This window comes from Excalfactoria chinensis, chromosome 1 (assembly GCF_039878825.1).
Source record: "Excalfactoria chinensis isolate bCotChi1 chromosome 1, bCotChi1.hap2, whole genome shotgun sequence".
NCBI lineage: Eukaryota > Metazoa > Chordata > Aves > Galliformes > Phasianidae > Excalfactoria > Excalfactoria chinensis.
The window spans coordinates 168,560,263-168,574,655 of NC_092825.1; the positions used below are offsets into that span (position 1 = coordinate 168,560,263).

General features: G+C 43.4%; 1 protein-coding gene across 1 annotated transcript in view; it reads right to left on the reverse strand.

Moving 5' to 3' along the window:
- Window positions 1–5,086: 5,086 nt before the first annotated feature.
- The window catches only part of DDX10 (DEAD-box helicase 10), a 152,904-nt gene continuing 143,597 nt past the window's right edge, over window positions 5,087–14,393 (reverse strand). Inside the window, exon 18 of the mRNA XM_072336499.1 lies at window positions 5,087–5,762. Coding sequence (XP_072192600.1) covers window positions 5,573–5,762 — 190 coding nt within the window. The 3' untranslated portion in view covers window positions 5,087–5,572. The remainder of the gene's footprint in view (window positions 5,763–14,393) is intronic.

Consider the following 14,393-nt stretch of genomic DNA (forward strand, 5'->3'; position numbering starts at 1 on the left):
GAGGCCTTAATGAGGAGTTTTTAGCCTTCCTTGACTTAATTTAGCAAGTTCCTGGAGGAGAGCTGCTCTCTGAGCCCGGCAGTTCTGCATCACTAACAGCTTGGTATTGTTTATGCTCTAATTAGGTGCTGAAGAAGCACATCAGTTTGCAAAAAGCGTACCAGCAGCTACAAGAGGCAGAAAGAGTAAATGGGCCTAATTAGCCACTAGACAAGGAACGAGATTAGCAGATTCTTACATATATTTAAGAAATGCAAGCTCTTCATCCTCCCTAGTGCACTTGCTGGAGAACTTGTGTTTATAAAAAGACATTTGCACATCTTGGCAGGTCAAGGACTGCTGGCCCCAGCAGCTACAGCTGCAGAGGGCAATAAGGAACTCGCACTATGAGCTGGTCCTGCACAACCCCAGCACAGGTTGAGCAGCACCCTGCTAGGAATGGCAGCAGTCACCTGCACATCAGGCTTCCCCCCGGGGAACTGCTGCAGCAAAGAGCCTGGATGGGGCAGGCAGCCCTTGTACTGCCATGGCAGCACATCAGACTGAAGCAGGTTTTCCAGTGTGCTGGAATGGACTCGCCTCACTGCTGGGCAAAAGGGTTCTCACATCAGTGTGTGCTGGTGAGAAGGGAACCCAAAGTTCTTTTAAAAACAAAACCATATCCTGATCTTTCACTAGGTTCATGGAATAAAACTAAGCCACATTTCAGTACCATCATACAGTCATTACAGCTGGAAGACCACAAAGATCACCTGGCACAACCAGCAACCCATCAAACACCATGGGAAGGATATGAGAACGGCCACAGAAGGTGACCACTGCATCCCTCTTAATGTAGCTGGATCCTCAGCACGGCCGCTTCTCAGTTCTGAAGGATTTTAGATAGTTCTCAATAAAATTAACTTACTTTAATTAAACTCATCTATGTTTTATAGACGAAACACATCTCAGATGGTGTGCAGAACTTACAGATAGCATCTACCCAAGAGATTCCACTCCAGGTTAACTCGGCCAGCTGACAGCCCCGTGTAATTTAAGCAATCATTTTTACATGACTGAATCTGATGAACAGTTTTCGTTGCATAAAATGGCTTCCTGCCAGACATGGACAAAAACAGGCAATGCACAACCAACACATCCTTGGAAGGGACTGACCTCTTTCTCCTGCCCTAATCACAGCAGAACCTTCTGGCAGGCCTGGGAAGAGTCTTGCTCCTACACTGGGCTTTCTCTTCTGTTGATGTCTGTATCCAGCCCATTTGCCTTTAAGGTTTGGGGAGCACTTCATTACAAAGGTGTGCACGTGGTGTAGACGAAAGCCTTGATAGCAATTTTTATGATTTACAAGGATGTCGACGATGCAATTTTCTAGCATCAAGTCCCACCTTTTAAAGATAAAACTTGATCCTTCCGAGAAATAAAAATTAATCTGAAAGGATGAGATTAAATTCAGAGGAGCTGCAAACACCAGAGGAGAGAGCAATAAAACAAAGCAATCTAATAAAATATGGTCAAAAAGGGAAGGTAGTAGCCTTTTCGTACTGAAACTATTGATCAGAAACTTTATTTCCCGTGCACTTGGGCAGCCTTCTGGATCTCACAGCTCGCAGCATGCTGGGTGCATGGTTCGGCTCTGCTCTACTCAAGGTCCCAATGAAATGGCAAGAGATGCTCCTGCCCTTCACTGCTACCACCCCTCTGCCCAACCTGCACAACAGATGGCACCAGGCTTCTGTTTCAGCGCAGAAGCAACCAGCTTGATTTCAGCACAGGAGCACAGACCTCCAGCAGAAGAGCAGCAACGTCCCAAACCAGGGAGGCCATTTCTGCACACACCACAGCTCAGCGTCGTTGGTACAAAGCATGATCAGCCTCACAAGAAACAAGCAGCAAGCAGGTCAAGCTACAGCGAGCACAATAAGGAAAAACATCCATTTGAAACCTTTGCCAACATCCATTTTCTTCTTGTGTTTTATATCAGATTTTATCACATGTATCCATGATAATAGGAACCCCCAGGGTCACTTCAGTATCTTCAGATCTTGCACTTTTTTTAATGGTCTGAATTGAATGTTCTCCATCATAGCTCTCTGGTTTTAATGTTTTGCTTCAGGCATTTCTCTCTTTATAAGCCTGGCCAGAGAGCATGACACGGCACTCACTGCTCCAGTTGGACTCAGTCAGCTGCAAAAATTACTTTTTATTTCCGTTCATATCATATTTAAAGGAAAACGCCCATTAAAACAGTACAAATTAATTTGCAATCACTTAGGTCAGAGCCTAAATTTCTCACGCTCTTCACCCAATTTAATGTGCTGCTTCAATGAGCTCTTTCCAAAGTGAAACCCTAGCAGAAATTTCTATGATGCTGTGGCAAAGCAGAATCTCTGCAATGACACATTTAAGTGTCTCATGAAAATACTGCAGGCCAGACAGCGTTAATGCTAGCATTTAGTGTCAATCTATTTAACTAATTAAGCAAAGAAATCTCTTCAACGTCATCATGACTTTCACCTTTTCAATGCTATAACTTTCCAGTTCCCACCCAAAAAAAGCTTGAAATGACTTGTGATAAATTATCCGGTAAACAAATGGCTCTGCTATTTTTGCATGTAGCAAACCAAACATTTAAGACTGAACAAAAGCCTGCTAAAGTATACCATTATATATACAGACCCACGTAACGTTTAGCCTCAGAATTAGCTAAAGGTACCGGACTTAGTCTTAGCATTATACCTAACTATGCATCAACAAAGTGGAATTGTTCCAGCAGCAGAAGGAAATCAATCACTATTAATGTAAGGCCCAGATGTAAACCAATATAAAAATGCAAAGGAGAAACTCCCTGGGAAACACCCCCAGTCAAACCAGTCCTTGCACTTCTGAGATTAACTTCTGGGCTTTGTGCTTTTTTACTTGCTGCAGAAAGCACAGATAAAATAAGGGTTGGTCAGGAGCCCTTCAGACCAGATACAGCTCACAGGAGTGGTAACACAAAGACACTGTCAAATGCCGAACAGTGCCTGCTTTGGTTCTCTCCTTCCCACTCTTAGATGCACTCATCACATGGAGCCTTAAGGACCTTCCCTCTCTTTCACAGGGCTCCACTCCTGTGGGAACTCCACCCCAGGCGTACATCTCTCCTCAAGGACGGCTGCATTTGAAGCAGGCAAATTAAGTGAGGATTCAAGAAACAATGGCTCTGTATCAGATAACACAAATACATTTAAAACTCCATTATCCCAAAGTATAAAGCAAAAGGCACTTGAAAAAAATGGATGCAGACAATGAAAGCACCACAAAGACACATGCAATCCTTCCACTACGTGTAGTTTGTTCTCACTCTTACTGGTCACTGGGAACGAATACTTCCCTCGCACTCGTACAAGTGAACAGGCATGTTCCATTAAGGAGCAGTAAATCTTGTGTTTGTTCAGCTCATATACTCACAGTTGACTACGTTCAACCTTCTCGGTGCAATAATCTGAGTGAAGAGACACCAGGTGATGCGCAAGCCAATGGACCGCTAAGAAGTGCATTCAATCTACAAACACATCAGAATATGATGCATACGCCACCCTATCACCATCTATTTGCAGCTCATCTTCAAACAGCTGCGTGCTGTTGATGTCCCTCACTCCAATCCTGTGCTTATTGCCTTCAGGTGCAGAAGCAGGACCTCTATTAGCACAGCACAGAGGCATTTGCTGTCAGCGTTCATCACAACCCCTGCAGCAGTCCACGTGATGAAGCGTAAGCGCAGTCACAGCAGCATCACAACAGATCCATCTTCATCCACAGATTCATCAGCAATCCTATTAGCAGATCACTGTATTTTCCAGGCCCACCGTGGGACCACAGACTAAACAACACCGCGCCTCAGATGCCAAGCAGGTCCCATCCTTCATGTTTAATATTTGTGAAACTCGGTCATTTCTTCTTGTTCCACACTGTCAGGAAAGAGCAGATGGCAGATGTGCTCTGCCTGTAATATTCTTGTGATGATACCCTGCCTGCTGGCAGAATGGGAAATGCCACATTTGGAGACAAGAATTTGCAGTGTACTTTCAGTTTTGAGTAATCGAGCTAAAAGATAACAGGGGGTACAGTACAGAGGAACAAAGGCTTTTGCTGATTTGATGCTGGCAGATGTCTGTAATAAAAAAAATAATGGAAAAAAGCGATATTGAAGAAAGGAGTGTTTACTTTAATGTGTCTTCATGTAGGTGATGGGAAGACCAGACGTACCCTGCTTTTTGAGACAGTGAGTACTTTGTGATTTACTGAAGAGCAGCAACAGGCGAAAGCCCTCAGGCAATTGTACCTACCCAGGGCTTTACTCACCATTTTGTAGCTTGCCATGTAAACTTCACTAAGACACATCTGCTGGAAGCAAACTGTCATGGTGTTACATACCTCTTCACTGCCAAAACCAGTGCCAACAAACCAAACCTTGAATTCTCCTGCTCTCCCTCATTTTCTCAGACAGCAGCCTTCCCTTTGCCTAACTCACTGCTGAAATTCCATGCTCATCATTCTCCACACTGTCTGGAAGCATTCACCATGTTTTGTTTTGTGTTTCTGAATGATGTGCCGGTACTGTCAGGGCAGGAGACAAGAATGGCTGCTGCTTCCCTTCCATGGGAAAGAACCAACAGCAGATGCCCTGTTGCTGTTCATTATGATGCAGCAATTGGGGGAAACTACGCACAAAATTGGCAATGAACAGCCACAGTTTGATGGGATGAAACTTCAACATGGCTAGAAAACAAAGATAAATCATCTTTCCTTTGTTGTGTTTCATCTATTAAGAAACAAAACAAAACAAACCCTACTTTAAGGCTGCAATCTTTCAGGTGTTCCTGCCTCATAACCTGTACTGTGTAAATGACTCCATTCTGCAGCGTTACACTCTGCTTTTTGGGGTATCACAGTGCCCTCCCTCAGATGGGACTCGAACCCAAGAATTTAGCTTCCAAAAGTGGTTTTCTGAACTGCCTAACGCAAGTGACAGAATCACAGGGGAAACGATAACGGGCTGTTATCAATGAGTGCTTTCGTAACAAAACCAGAAGGCACACTGGAAGTCCATACCAAAGCTTCAGGAATTTAATAAAACACTGTAAATACATGTGCATGATACACATAAGACAACATCATTTTTAAGTAGGATGATTTGAGCTGCCAACTGTATTTCTTTAGAAATTTTAGTACACGTGTATCTTCCAAAATAGCAAATCTGACACAGCCAAGAAAGGAGCCTCCCGTTCTTATTTAAAGCGGGATTAATCAAAAAAGAAAACAGAATTGCTTCAAAATCTGGAGATTTAAAATTACAAACACGCTATGGGAAGATGACATCTGGGGATTTAGGTTGGAAAGTTGGTTTAGAAAGTCTTATAAATCTAAGTAGACCTTGTCTATAATCTACAAGGTACAGTGAGGCAAGGCCAGTGCATGGACCACAGGTATCTGCAGCCACTGCTGTTTGCCCAGATGCCATTTTCACCTTGTGTAGACCAACAACAACACTGTAAATATGTCCCAAAAAAGAAAATGTGCAGGAAAGTAATTAGCTGTGACTCTTGAGCAGATGTAGTACAAGTGCTTCATCCTCTGCCAGAGAGAGCCCGGTATCCAGCGGCAAAAAGGGATCCTCCTCTTGGTTGAATTCTGCCTTCTTTCTTTTCTGTGGCATTTCTCCTGCTGCTATACTGTCACTGTGGCTTCTTCTCTTTCTTCCACTCTTCTCCTCAAGTTCTCTACAGAAAAAAAAAATCAATTACTCTTTTTTAACAGCTGTGGTAATCAATATCATCATGTAATCAAACAATTCATTTTAAACAAGGCAAATTTATGTCAAGATAAGAGCAAACAAAATTACAATCCAGAAGAGTAAAGCAACAGAAGCTGATGAACTCTGCATGCCTAAATTAGAACTGCTCTCAGACCGAGGTGGTGCTGAATGCTCTGCCGTCTTAATTGATTACAGTATATCAAGATATTGCCATCAGCCTTATCCAATATTTACCGCCTTATACAGCGACAGACAACTTGACAAAGCTGATTTAGTGATGTGTCAGTGGACCCTGACATGCGTTCAGGATCGCCCGTAATAAATCTGTAACCACAAGAAAAATATGAGAATTGTCATTTCATTGGCAAATCCTACCCTTACTTAACGCAGTTTTGATTTGAGTCCATCTCATTCAAGCCCCCCTTTCCCATTTTTTTTCAAGAATAAGCCCTTGGAAGCTATTAACCACCTCCTTGCTTCACGAGGAAGAGACAGACCCAAACCCAGTTCCTGTCCCTGGTGAATTCTTGTTCCTTCAGCTGCTTTTGCTAAGATTGGAATGAATTGGCATTTGCAGCCTTCAATCTGGACCAAACAGCTGTGTATGTTTTACAACCGCCACTTCTGTCACAAGGCCAAATGACAGCAGCAACAGGAAAGCCCAAGCACAGAGTTTTCATTGAATGACAGAACTGCAGAGGTTGGAAAGAAACTTCTGGAGATCATTAAGTCCAAGCCCCAGCTTAATCAGCTGCCCTGCAGTAGGTGCAGCTCCTTGCACCCTGCACTCCGGACAGACCTGGGCCTTGAGTGCAGCTGCTGTGTGCCCTGGCTGCCCCACGTTGTCACAGCAGAGGAGGAGCACCTGGTGGCCATGCAGCGGGCTGCTCCGCTCTCTGTCCCACCTGCTGCTGAGGAGCTGCCAGCTCCTGCTCACTCATCACAGCTCAGAGACAGGAGGCAAAATCCGTGAGAAACACCTTCCATTCCCACTGCTGAAACAAACGATCCAGCCTACATTCACATGGCTCTTTATTTCGGAACCAGAAGAACCAGAGTAATGGCAACAGCTGAGGACGATGCGTTCGAATCCTTCTCCTGAAATTGGGACATTTCAAAGGATTTCACAACTTGTCATTTTTGAGCTGTCATTTGCACGGGGGAGGCTTTTCAGTGCTCACTACCGATGTTTATTTTACTCCTTTTCTGGCACAAGGGCAGCTTTCTCCGTAGAGATGCTCCGTAAGTACAAAACCTACCTGGAGAGTATACAACAAGACCCCCAAGCACTGCTTCCAAGTGGCCCCTGTGGGTTTTGGATTATGTCCTCTCTGGTCAGAACAGATTATGGGGGTCTGCTTTAAAAGCAGTAATGCTGAAGCTCCATTAAGTAAAAGCAATCCTAGCCTGTTTGCAAAAGAACCAATTATTTCCAGCATTTGAATCAACTCTGAAGCCTGCTTCGCATTCTTAATTGACTAATGCTTCATCTAGGACACCAGCTCAAAACATCTCAGAAATTAAAGCAACGCAGAAATTTCACAAGTTATAAAACAGACTTTAAACACCGAGAAGCATTTCACTGTGGAGTTCAGATGTTTGCAAGGTGTCAAACTGAAATAATAAAACACATCCAAAAGCAACTATGAAGCTTCTGATTTTTTTTTCACCAACAAAAGCGCAGTGACAAGGATTTTCACTGTAAGTTTTGAGGCAGATTGTGCTGAGTCAAGCTCTTTCTTGTTATTACTGAGGGTTCATGGTGCTGGATTAATACTGCATCCTAAATTTATATCTACACAGCAGCAGGACCATTTTCACACTAATTTAACCCCCATCAGGCTGTAAACTCAAGAAGTGAATAAGGAGGGATGTGTAACTCAGGAAAATGGCAGAGAAGCCACAGAGTGATGAAGAGCTGTAGGGTTGTGCTTTCACGATGCACAAAAAAACCAGAAGCGAGACAGTGATAAAAGACACTTAGAAGAAGCAGCAGAGCACAACAGCGTAGGTGACGTACTACTAAGAAGCTCACAATTTGAAGACATGAGATGTAGGACAGGGCTGTGCCAGCTGTGAGCTTCAGCCTACCGGATGAGGTGTACGAGCAGTAATTCTCAGGTGCGTATGTAAAAGGTGTAGGTTTGTCAAAGCACCTATACAGGCACTTGTTATCAAATGAATTCCTTTGTGGACATCCTTCAGGGCTGCCAGCCCACATTGTAGAGCTGATCTTTCATCACTGGTCACTTTCCACAGCCGTAAATGGCCCCTTTCTCCTCAAATACCCACACACTGATGCACTACCAGCTGATGTCCACTGCAACAGTCAGAACAAAATAAAGTCATTCCAAAGTGAGTTATTTTCTAACATAAAAATGTAGTTATCAAAATCCACAGTTCAGATCCAGACCAAAACCAGTGTGTCGCTTTGTCTCCTATTTACAACACTTAAAAAGTGGCATGTACAGCTGGATTACAATTCCTTCCTTCCACCATCTGGTACAATTTAGCTTTTCATTGCTGCAGCAGCCTGAGCTGCCCACATGGGCTGAAGCTCCCAATGGAAAGATTTACTGAGCTGTGTTTACAGAGCCAGGAGGTACCAAGAGCTGATTTGTCAACACATACAGTAATTTCTGTGGTCGCTATTTGCACAGCTGTAACAACAAAGGAAGTTACTGTCCTTTGACAGGTAACCTGTTATTACACAAGCACTAAAAGCACACCTTATGAATCCAGCCCCTGAAATGAATACCAGCATCAGTGAATGGCACCTGGACAACAGGGATCTATCTACTTGCAACTCAGACTCTGATAACAGCACACCAGGGAACCCTCTTAATTTAACCATGAACAAACAATTGTCCCCATGTGTGTTTTGAGGTCATACCAAGGGGAGAAAATAGCTTTTTATTCCTGCCATTCAACTTGCACCTGGATATCAGATTAGATGGATGGAGCACTCTCTGGATAAGGAATTGGCTGGAGGTCAGCGGCTCAAAGTCCAAGTAGAAACCAATGACAAGTGGCGTTCCTTGGGGATTGGTGCTGGGACCAGTGCTGTTTAACACCTTTGTAGGCAGCATGGACAGTGGGATCGAGTGCACCTTCAGCAAGTTTGCAGATGACACCAAGCTGAGTGGTGCAGCTGACATGCTAGACCTGGACAAGCTTGAGAGGTGGGTCCACATCAACCTCAAGAAGATCACCAGGGCCAAGTGCAAGGCCCTGTGCCTGGGCTGAGGCAATCCCAAGCACAGATACAGGTTGGGTGGAGAAGAGCTTGAGAGAAGCCCTAAGGAGAAGGATCTGGGAGTTTCGGCTGATGAAAGATTTAATGTGAGCCAGCAATGTGCACTTGCAGCCCAGAGGGCCAACCATACCCTGGGTTCCATCAAGAGAGGTGTGACCAGCAGGGTGAGGGAGATGACTGCCCCTCTACTCTGCTTTCAAGAGACCCCACCCAGAGTACTGCATCCAGTTCTGGGGCCTCATGAAGCTGATGCAGTCATTTGTTCAGTTTATTCAAGAATGTAAATATATAAAAAAACTTTGGTGCCTGGACATTGGATAAAATCAGATCAGAAATCAGGTTGTACCTCCAAAGGCAGCAGCACATTCAGAATGTTAAGACACTGACAGATGGACATATAGTAAATCAAAATGGTTTGACTGATACTGTGGTCACCTGGAGCACTTTCAACCTTGAGCAGTGCCATTCAATGTTTTTGAGAATAAATCCTGAATAACTTCAGTTGTCAAACTGTTGTATAAACTGAAATTGCTCTTCTTCGATCACAGAACCACAAATGACCAAGGTTGGAAGGGGCCTCAAGGATAATGAAGCTCCAATCCCCCTGCCTGGCAGGGCGACCAAACTTCCACATTTGATCAGGTTGCCCAGGGCCCCATCCACCCTGGCCTTGAACACCTCCAAGCACAGGGCATCCACAACCTCCCTGGGCAGCCTGTTCCAGGACCTCACCACTCTCCTAGTAAAGAACTTTCCCCTAACATTCAAATTAAATTCATTTCCCCTTGTCCTGCTATTATCAGCCCTTTCAAAGAGTTTACTCCCCTCCTGATTATAGGTTCCGTTCAGGTACTGAAAGGCTGCAATGAGGTCACTACGCAGCCTTCTCTTCTCCAGGCTGATCCACTGAGGGGAAACTCCAGTGGTCTGGGGCTGAATTATTCTGCTGCATTATGAGCAGCAATGCAATGCCCATGACAGGAATTGGCAAGACAAGGGCTGGTACAGACTCAACCAATTTGAATCCATTGCCACCTGTCTACTAGAGCCTCTGGGGAGTAAAGAAGACCACAGAGCAGAAGCAAGACATTGATGATCTGCTCTGGGTGCTTTTTCCTATCAGATTCTGCATGCTTTCCATGCAGTAATAAAAAATAATAAGCATACTGTCTTGCTGGTCTGATTTTGGTCTGAATATTTTTTCTTGTTTCAGATTGCAGTACTTCAGCTCCAAGGCAGACTCAGCCCATCTTCTGCTTTTAGTACAATCACATTGGTATTTCATTACAAATAGATTAATCTTCCTCTTTCCTGCAATTGTTTTTTGTTGTTGTTTTTTTTAAAATCTAGTTTGAGTGGTTTTGATTTACATCATTGGAACGGCTAGTAAAGGGAATTACACTGTGCAATATATTTTCATTACCATTTCTCTGTGCTGTAGCATTCTTACAGCAAAGAAGAAAGAAGCTGCACTGGGCTTTGTGGAAGGGACTGCAGTAATTAATCTTCATTAGGATTGCTGCCACGGCCTCGCGAATTAAAATTTATTACGTGGCAGGAAGTTTGTGGCACAACATGTTTGATTAGCAAAATGCCAATATTTAAGAGATAAATTATTGCTAACTTTTTTAAACTGTATTTTATTAACAGATTCATTCATTATTCACATATGCTTCTTCAGGAAAGAATCTGCATCTGCTGTGTTACAGTTTGGGACCTCAACTCATGGCCTGCAGTTTGGTGTCCAGGGCAGCTTGTTTTCAAGTGCTGGTAAGCCTCAACTGCAAAGCAAGCTCTCATGAATGATAACTGAAGCAGAGCTGATCTAGAGAGCTTGGAGTTGCTGTTGTTTAATCAGTGGCAATGTGGCTGTGTGCCTCACGTCAAATGGCTGATTCAAAACCACAGAAACCTTGCAGAGCAGAGGTTGCCCAGATCTCGAATCATAGAGTCACAGAATGGTTTGGAGTGGAAGGCACCTGTAAGGTGATCTAGTTCCAACCCCCCTGCTACAGGCAGGGACACCTCTCTCTAGACCAGGTTGTTCACAGCCCCATCCAGCCTGACCTTGAATGCCTCCAGGGAGGGGGCATTCACAACCTCTCTGGACAACCTGATCCTGTGCATCTAAATGACAGTAAAGAATTTCTTCCTAATATCCAGTCTAAATCTACCCTTTGGTAAGTGGTTTCAAACCATTTCCTCTTATCCTGTCACTTACAAAAAAGTCACCCCCCCCAACTTTCCTTGGCCCCCCTTCATGTGCTGGAAGGCAATAAGGTCCCCCAGAGACTTCTCTTCTCCAGGCTGAAGAGCGCCAGCTCTCTCAGCCTGCCACCACAGAGGAGGCTTCAACCCTTCTTTTGGACAATTAATTTTCCTCTTACTTATCAGTGCAATTATTTTCTAGAGCAATTGCTCCCTATTTTATTTCTCAGTACATCTCTTGTCAAAATTAGGTGTTCAAGAAACATGTAGATGTTATATTGTTGCCAGGAAAGCGTCGCCTACATGGTGCATCTTTCAACAGCCCAAACAGATAGACATCAGAAGATGTCAAACCCAGGCTATAGGATGGGTGTGGTAGGACAGTCCAGCCAAGACTGGCAAAAGGCTCCATGGTCTTCAAGCTGGCATTACCATGCTGCAAGAGAAAGGTTGCCTTCTTCTCTGACCTGACTCTGGAAGTTCAAGCCTTCAGCTTAGCCAGCACCATAATGTAGCAGTCAGAGCTGATCCAGGTTCCAAGATATCCAGAAAGATCAGCCCTTTCTTATCCCAAAAGACTGTGCACATCACTTAGAGTTGAGTTTTGAACCACATCTCTTCACCAGTAAAGATGTGATACAGGAAACTGCCAACTTCAGCCACTTACTGGTTCAACAGGTCCTGACATACCTGTATACGGTGCTCTTTCTGTTCCTGTAGGAGTATTCATGGGACTGACTTGGCACAAACTCTGTGATATTGCAGTATCACCAGTATTGGTTCCAACGCACTGAAAGGGATATTCAACTCCATCAGCAGTTCTCTGGTCATAGTAATCTACTGCTTTGTGTGGATGAGCAAGTTGAGATGTTCTTCGTTTTGTGGTGTGACAGCTGTGCATGGCCATCTAGAATGTGGCTTGTCTTTCACATCGCTGTCACCACAGCTGAAACGTACCACCCACCACCTCATCATGTTAACATCCAGTGTTTGGTCTCCATAAACATTCAGCAACCATCAATGAATGTCAGACGGGGGCCATTTTTTTCAGCAGAATGCAGTTCCACATCTTTGCTTCATATGGTCTTTCACATCAGATGCCATTTTGTCAGGCTGTCCCTCTGCTGCCATCTGTCACGTGGCAACAAAACGTAATGGAATATTGGCAGATAGGTTCAATCTCAACTGCCACACCACCAGCATCTGCCTCTGATGCTGTGGGCAACGTAATAAGGTGGGAAGCATTGCTTTTGGAGCAGCCCTCGTACGTAAAGTAGCTTCCACAACCAAGACAAACAAAACCCAACCTTCAAGATAAATGATATTCTGCCATGCTCAAGGCTAAATCCGTAACTTAAAAAAGAAGTAAATTCCATTACTAAAACCCTCCTAGATTTTAAGTTCTCTTTTAAATAAATGGACACATCGTAGCATGGAAAAATGTTCTGTCATTACGCTTTATTCCAAAGTAACCTCAAAACATGGTGCAAACAACACACATAACGTACACTTAGTAAAGTAAACCTGGTAAGACTCAATATATGGTAGAAAAATAATCCATCTCAGCTCACGTTGGATCACACACAGAGAACATATTTTGTTCTCAAAATTACTCTTTCCATCCACGGAGGTTAGTCTTGAATGTAATTTTGAGATAAACAAAACACTGTGAACATCCAATCTTTCCAAGAAAATGTTCCCCACAAAGGTAACTCAGGACAATACCAATAAAATGACTATACTGCACCTACATGGTGTCAAGTACATGTGTGTAAACTAGACATACCAAAACAATATAACAACAAAAAAAAACCACCAAAAAATCAGTTACCAAGGAAACGCTGCCTAGTGGACAGAGCACTTGGCCCTCAGGGTACCTGAGTTTTATTCCCAGATCTGTATCATCAGCTTGGCCTTAAGTTATTTTGTGATGCGACATTCCTGTCTGCCAACACCATACCCATCTCCTCTGTTAAGTGTTTGGAGATTTGCTGAACAAAATATGTTAGAAGGTATTATTTAATTTCTTTTTTCCCATTTAACATGCACAGTCTTTTTCATTCTACTTCATAGGAAGGGGAAATGACCAAGACCTTCTTTCTGTGAGCTGACATTCTGATTCCAGAGGGCCAGGTCAACAGTTGATTCCAAAAAATGAGGCACTGCCAAGAATCTGCCCAGCTCTATCAGTGTTCATTCTTAAAATACAGCAAATCTTGAGTCTAGCTGACATCCTTGGGGAAGGGACTAATATATAAAGTGATGCATGAATACTTTATAAAAGAGCTCCCCAAGTAAACTGTTACTTAATGATACTGAAAGTAAACTGGGCAACCCCTCCTCCTTTTTGGCTGACTGCCCTCATAACTTCTTCAAAATACTTATTAAACAGCTCCGTTACACATAGTTTTGTTGAGACAGCCTTTCCTAGTTAAGGCAATCAGATGAGGCACAGAGATGCTAGATCTCGTTTATGAAATGCAGAAATACCTTTTTGCTACACTAGGTATGAAACAACTTATGAGTAACCAGGAAATGCCTGAGGTAACGAAATGAATAACAGGTAATACTTAGACATCTGGTTTCCTACGCTTGATTACTGATCAATCCTTCCCACCAGAGCACTAGTACATCTGCTTAATGGATTCCAGGAATCTGCCCTTCAGAAACAACATACTAATAAGCAAGTACTGCTTAATGGCCAACCTCTTGCCTAAGCTCTGTTTCAGACCTTTCCAAAAAACTTATTCTATTCTTCTTCCAAGAAACAAACTATCAATGACCACCTCTTATCTCACAATATCCTCTGCACTATTTTTTATTTATTTTTTTTATCTGGAGCAAAGCATTACTACTGAAGTCAGCTCAGAATTTGCTCTCAAAGGCAAAACAACAAGAACTGCTGCAAGTCCCATTAGAATCCTGAAATCCTTTTCCTGGTTGCCTTATTAATTTTCTACATAAACCAAAATTCCTAAATACACTGTTGTTCTACTCCATGACAGTTCATGTCAGCACAGAGATGGTCCAAACCCCACAAAATGGGGTTCCACACCATCTTCCAGCTCAGATCACTGTCTTACTTCCACGTATTACTCATCAGAGTCTCGTGTATTAAAAAGACAGTATTAA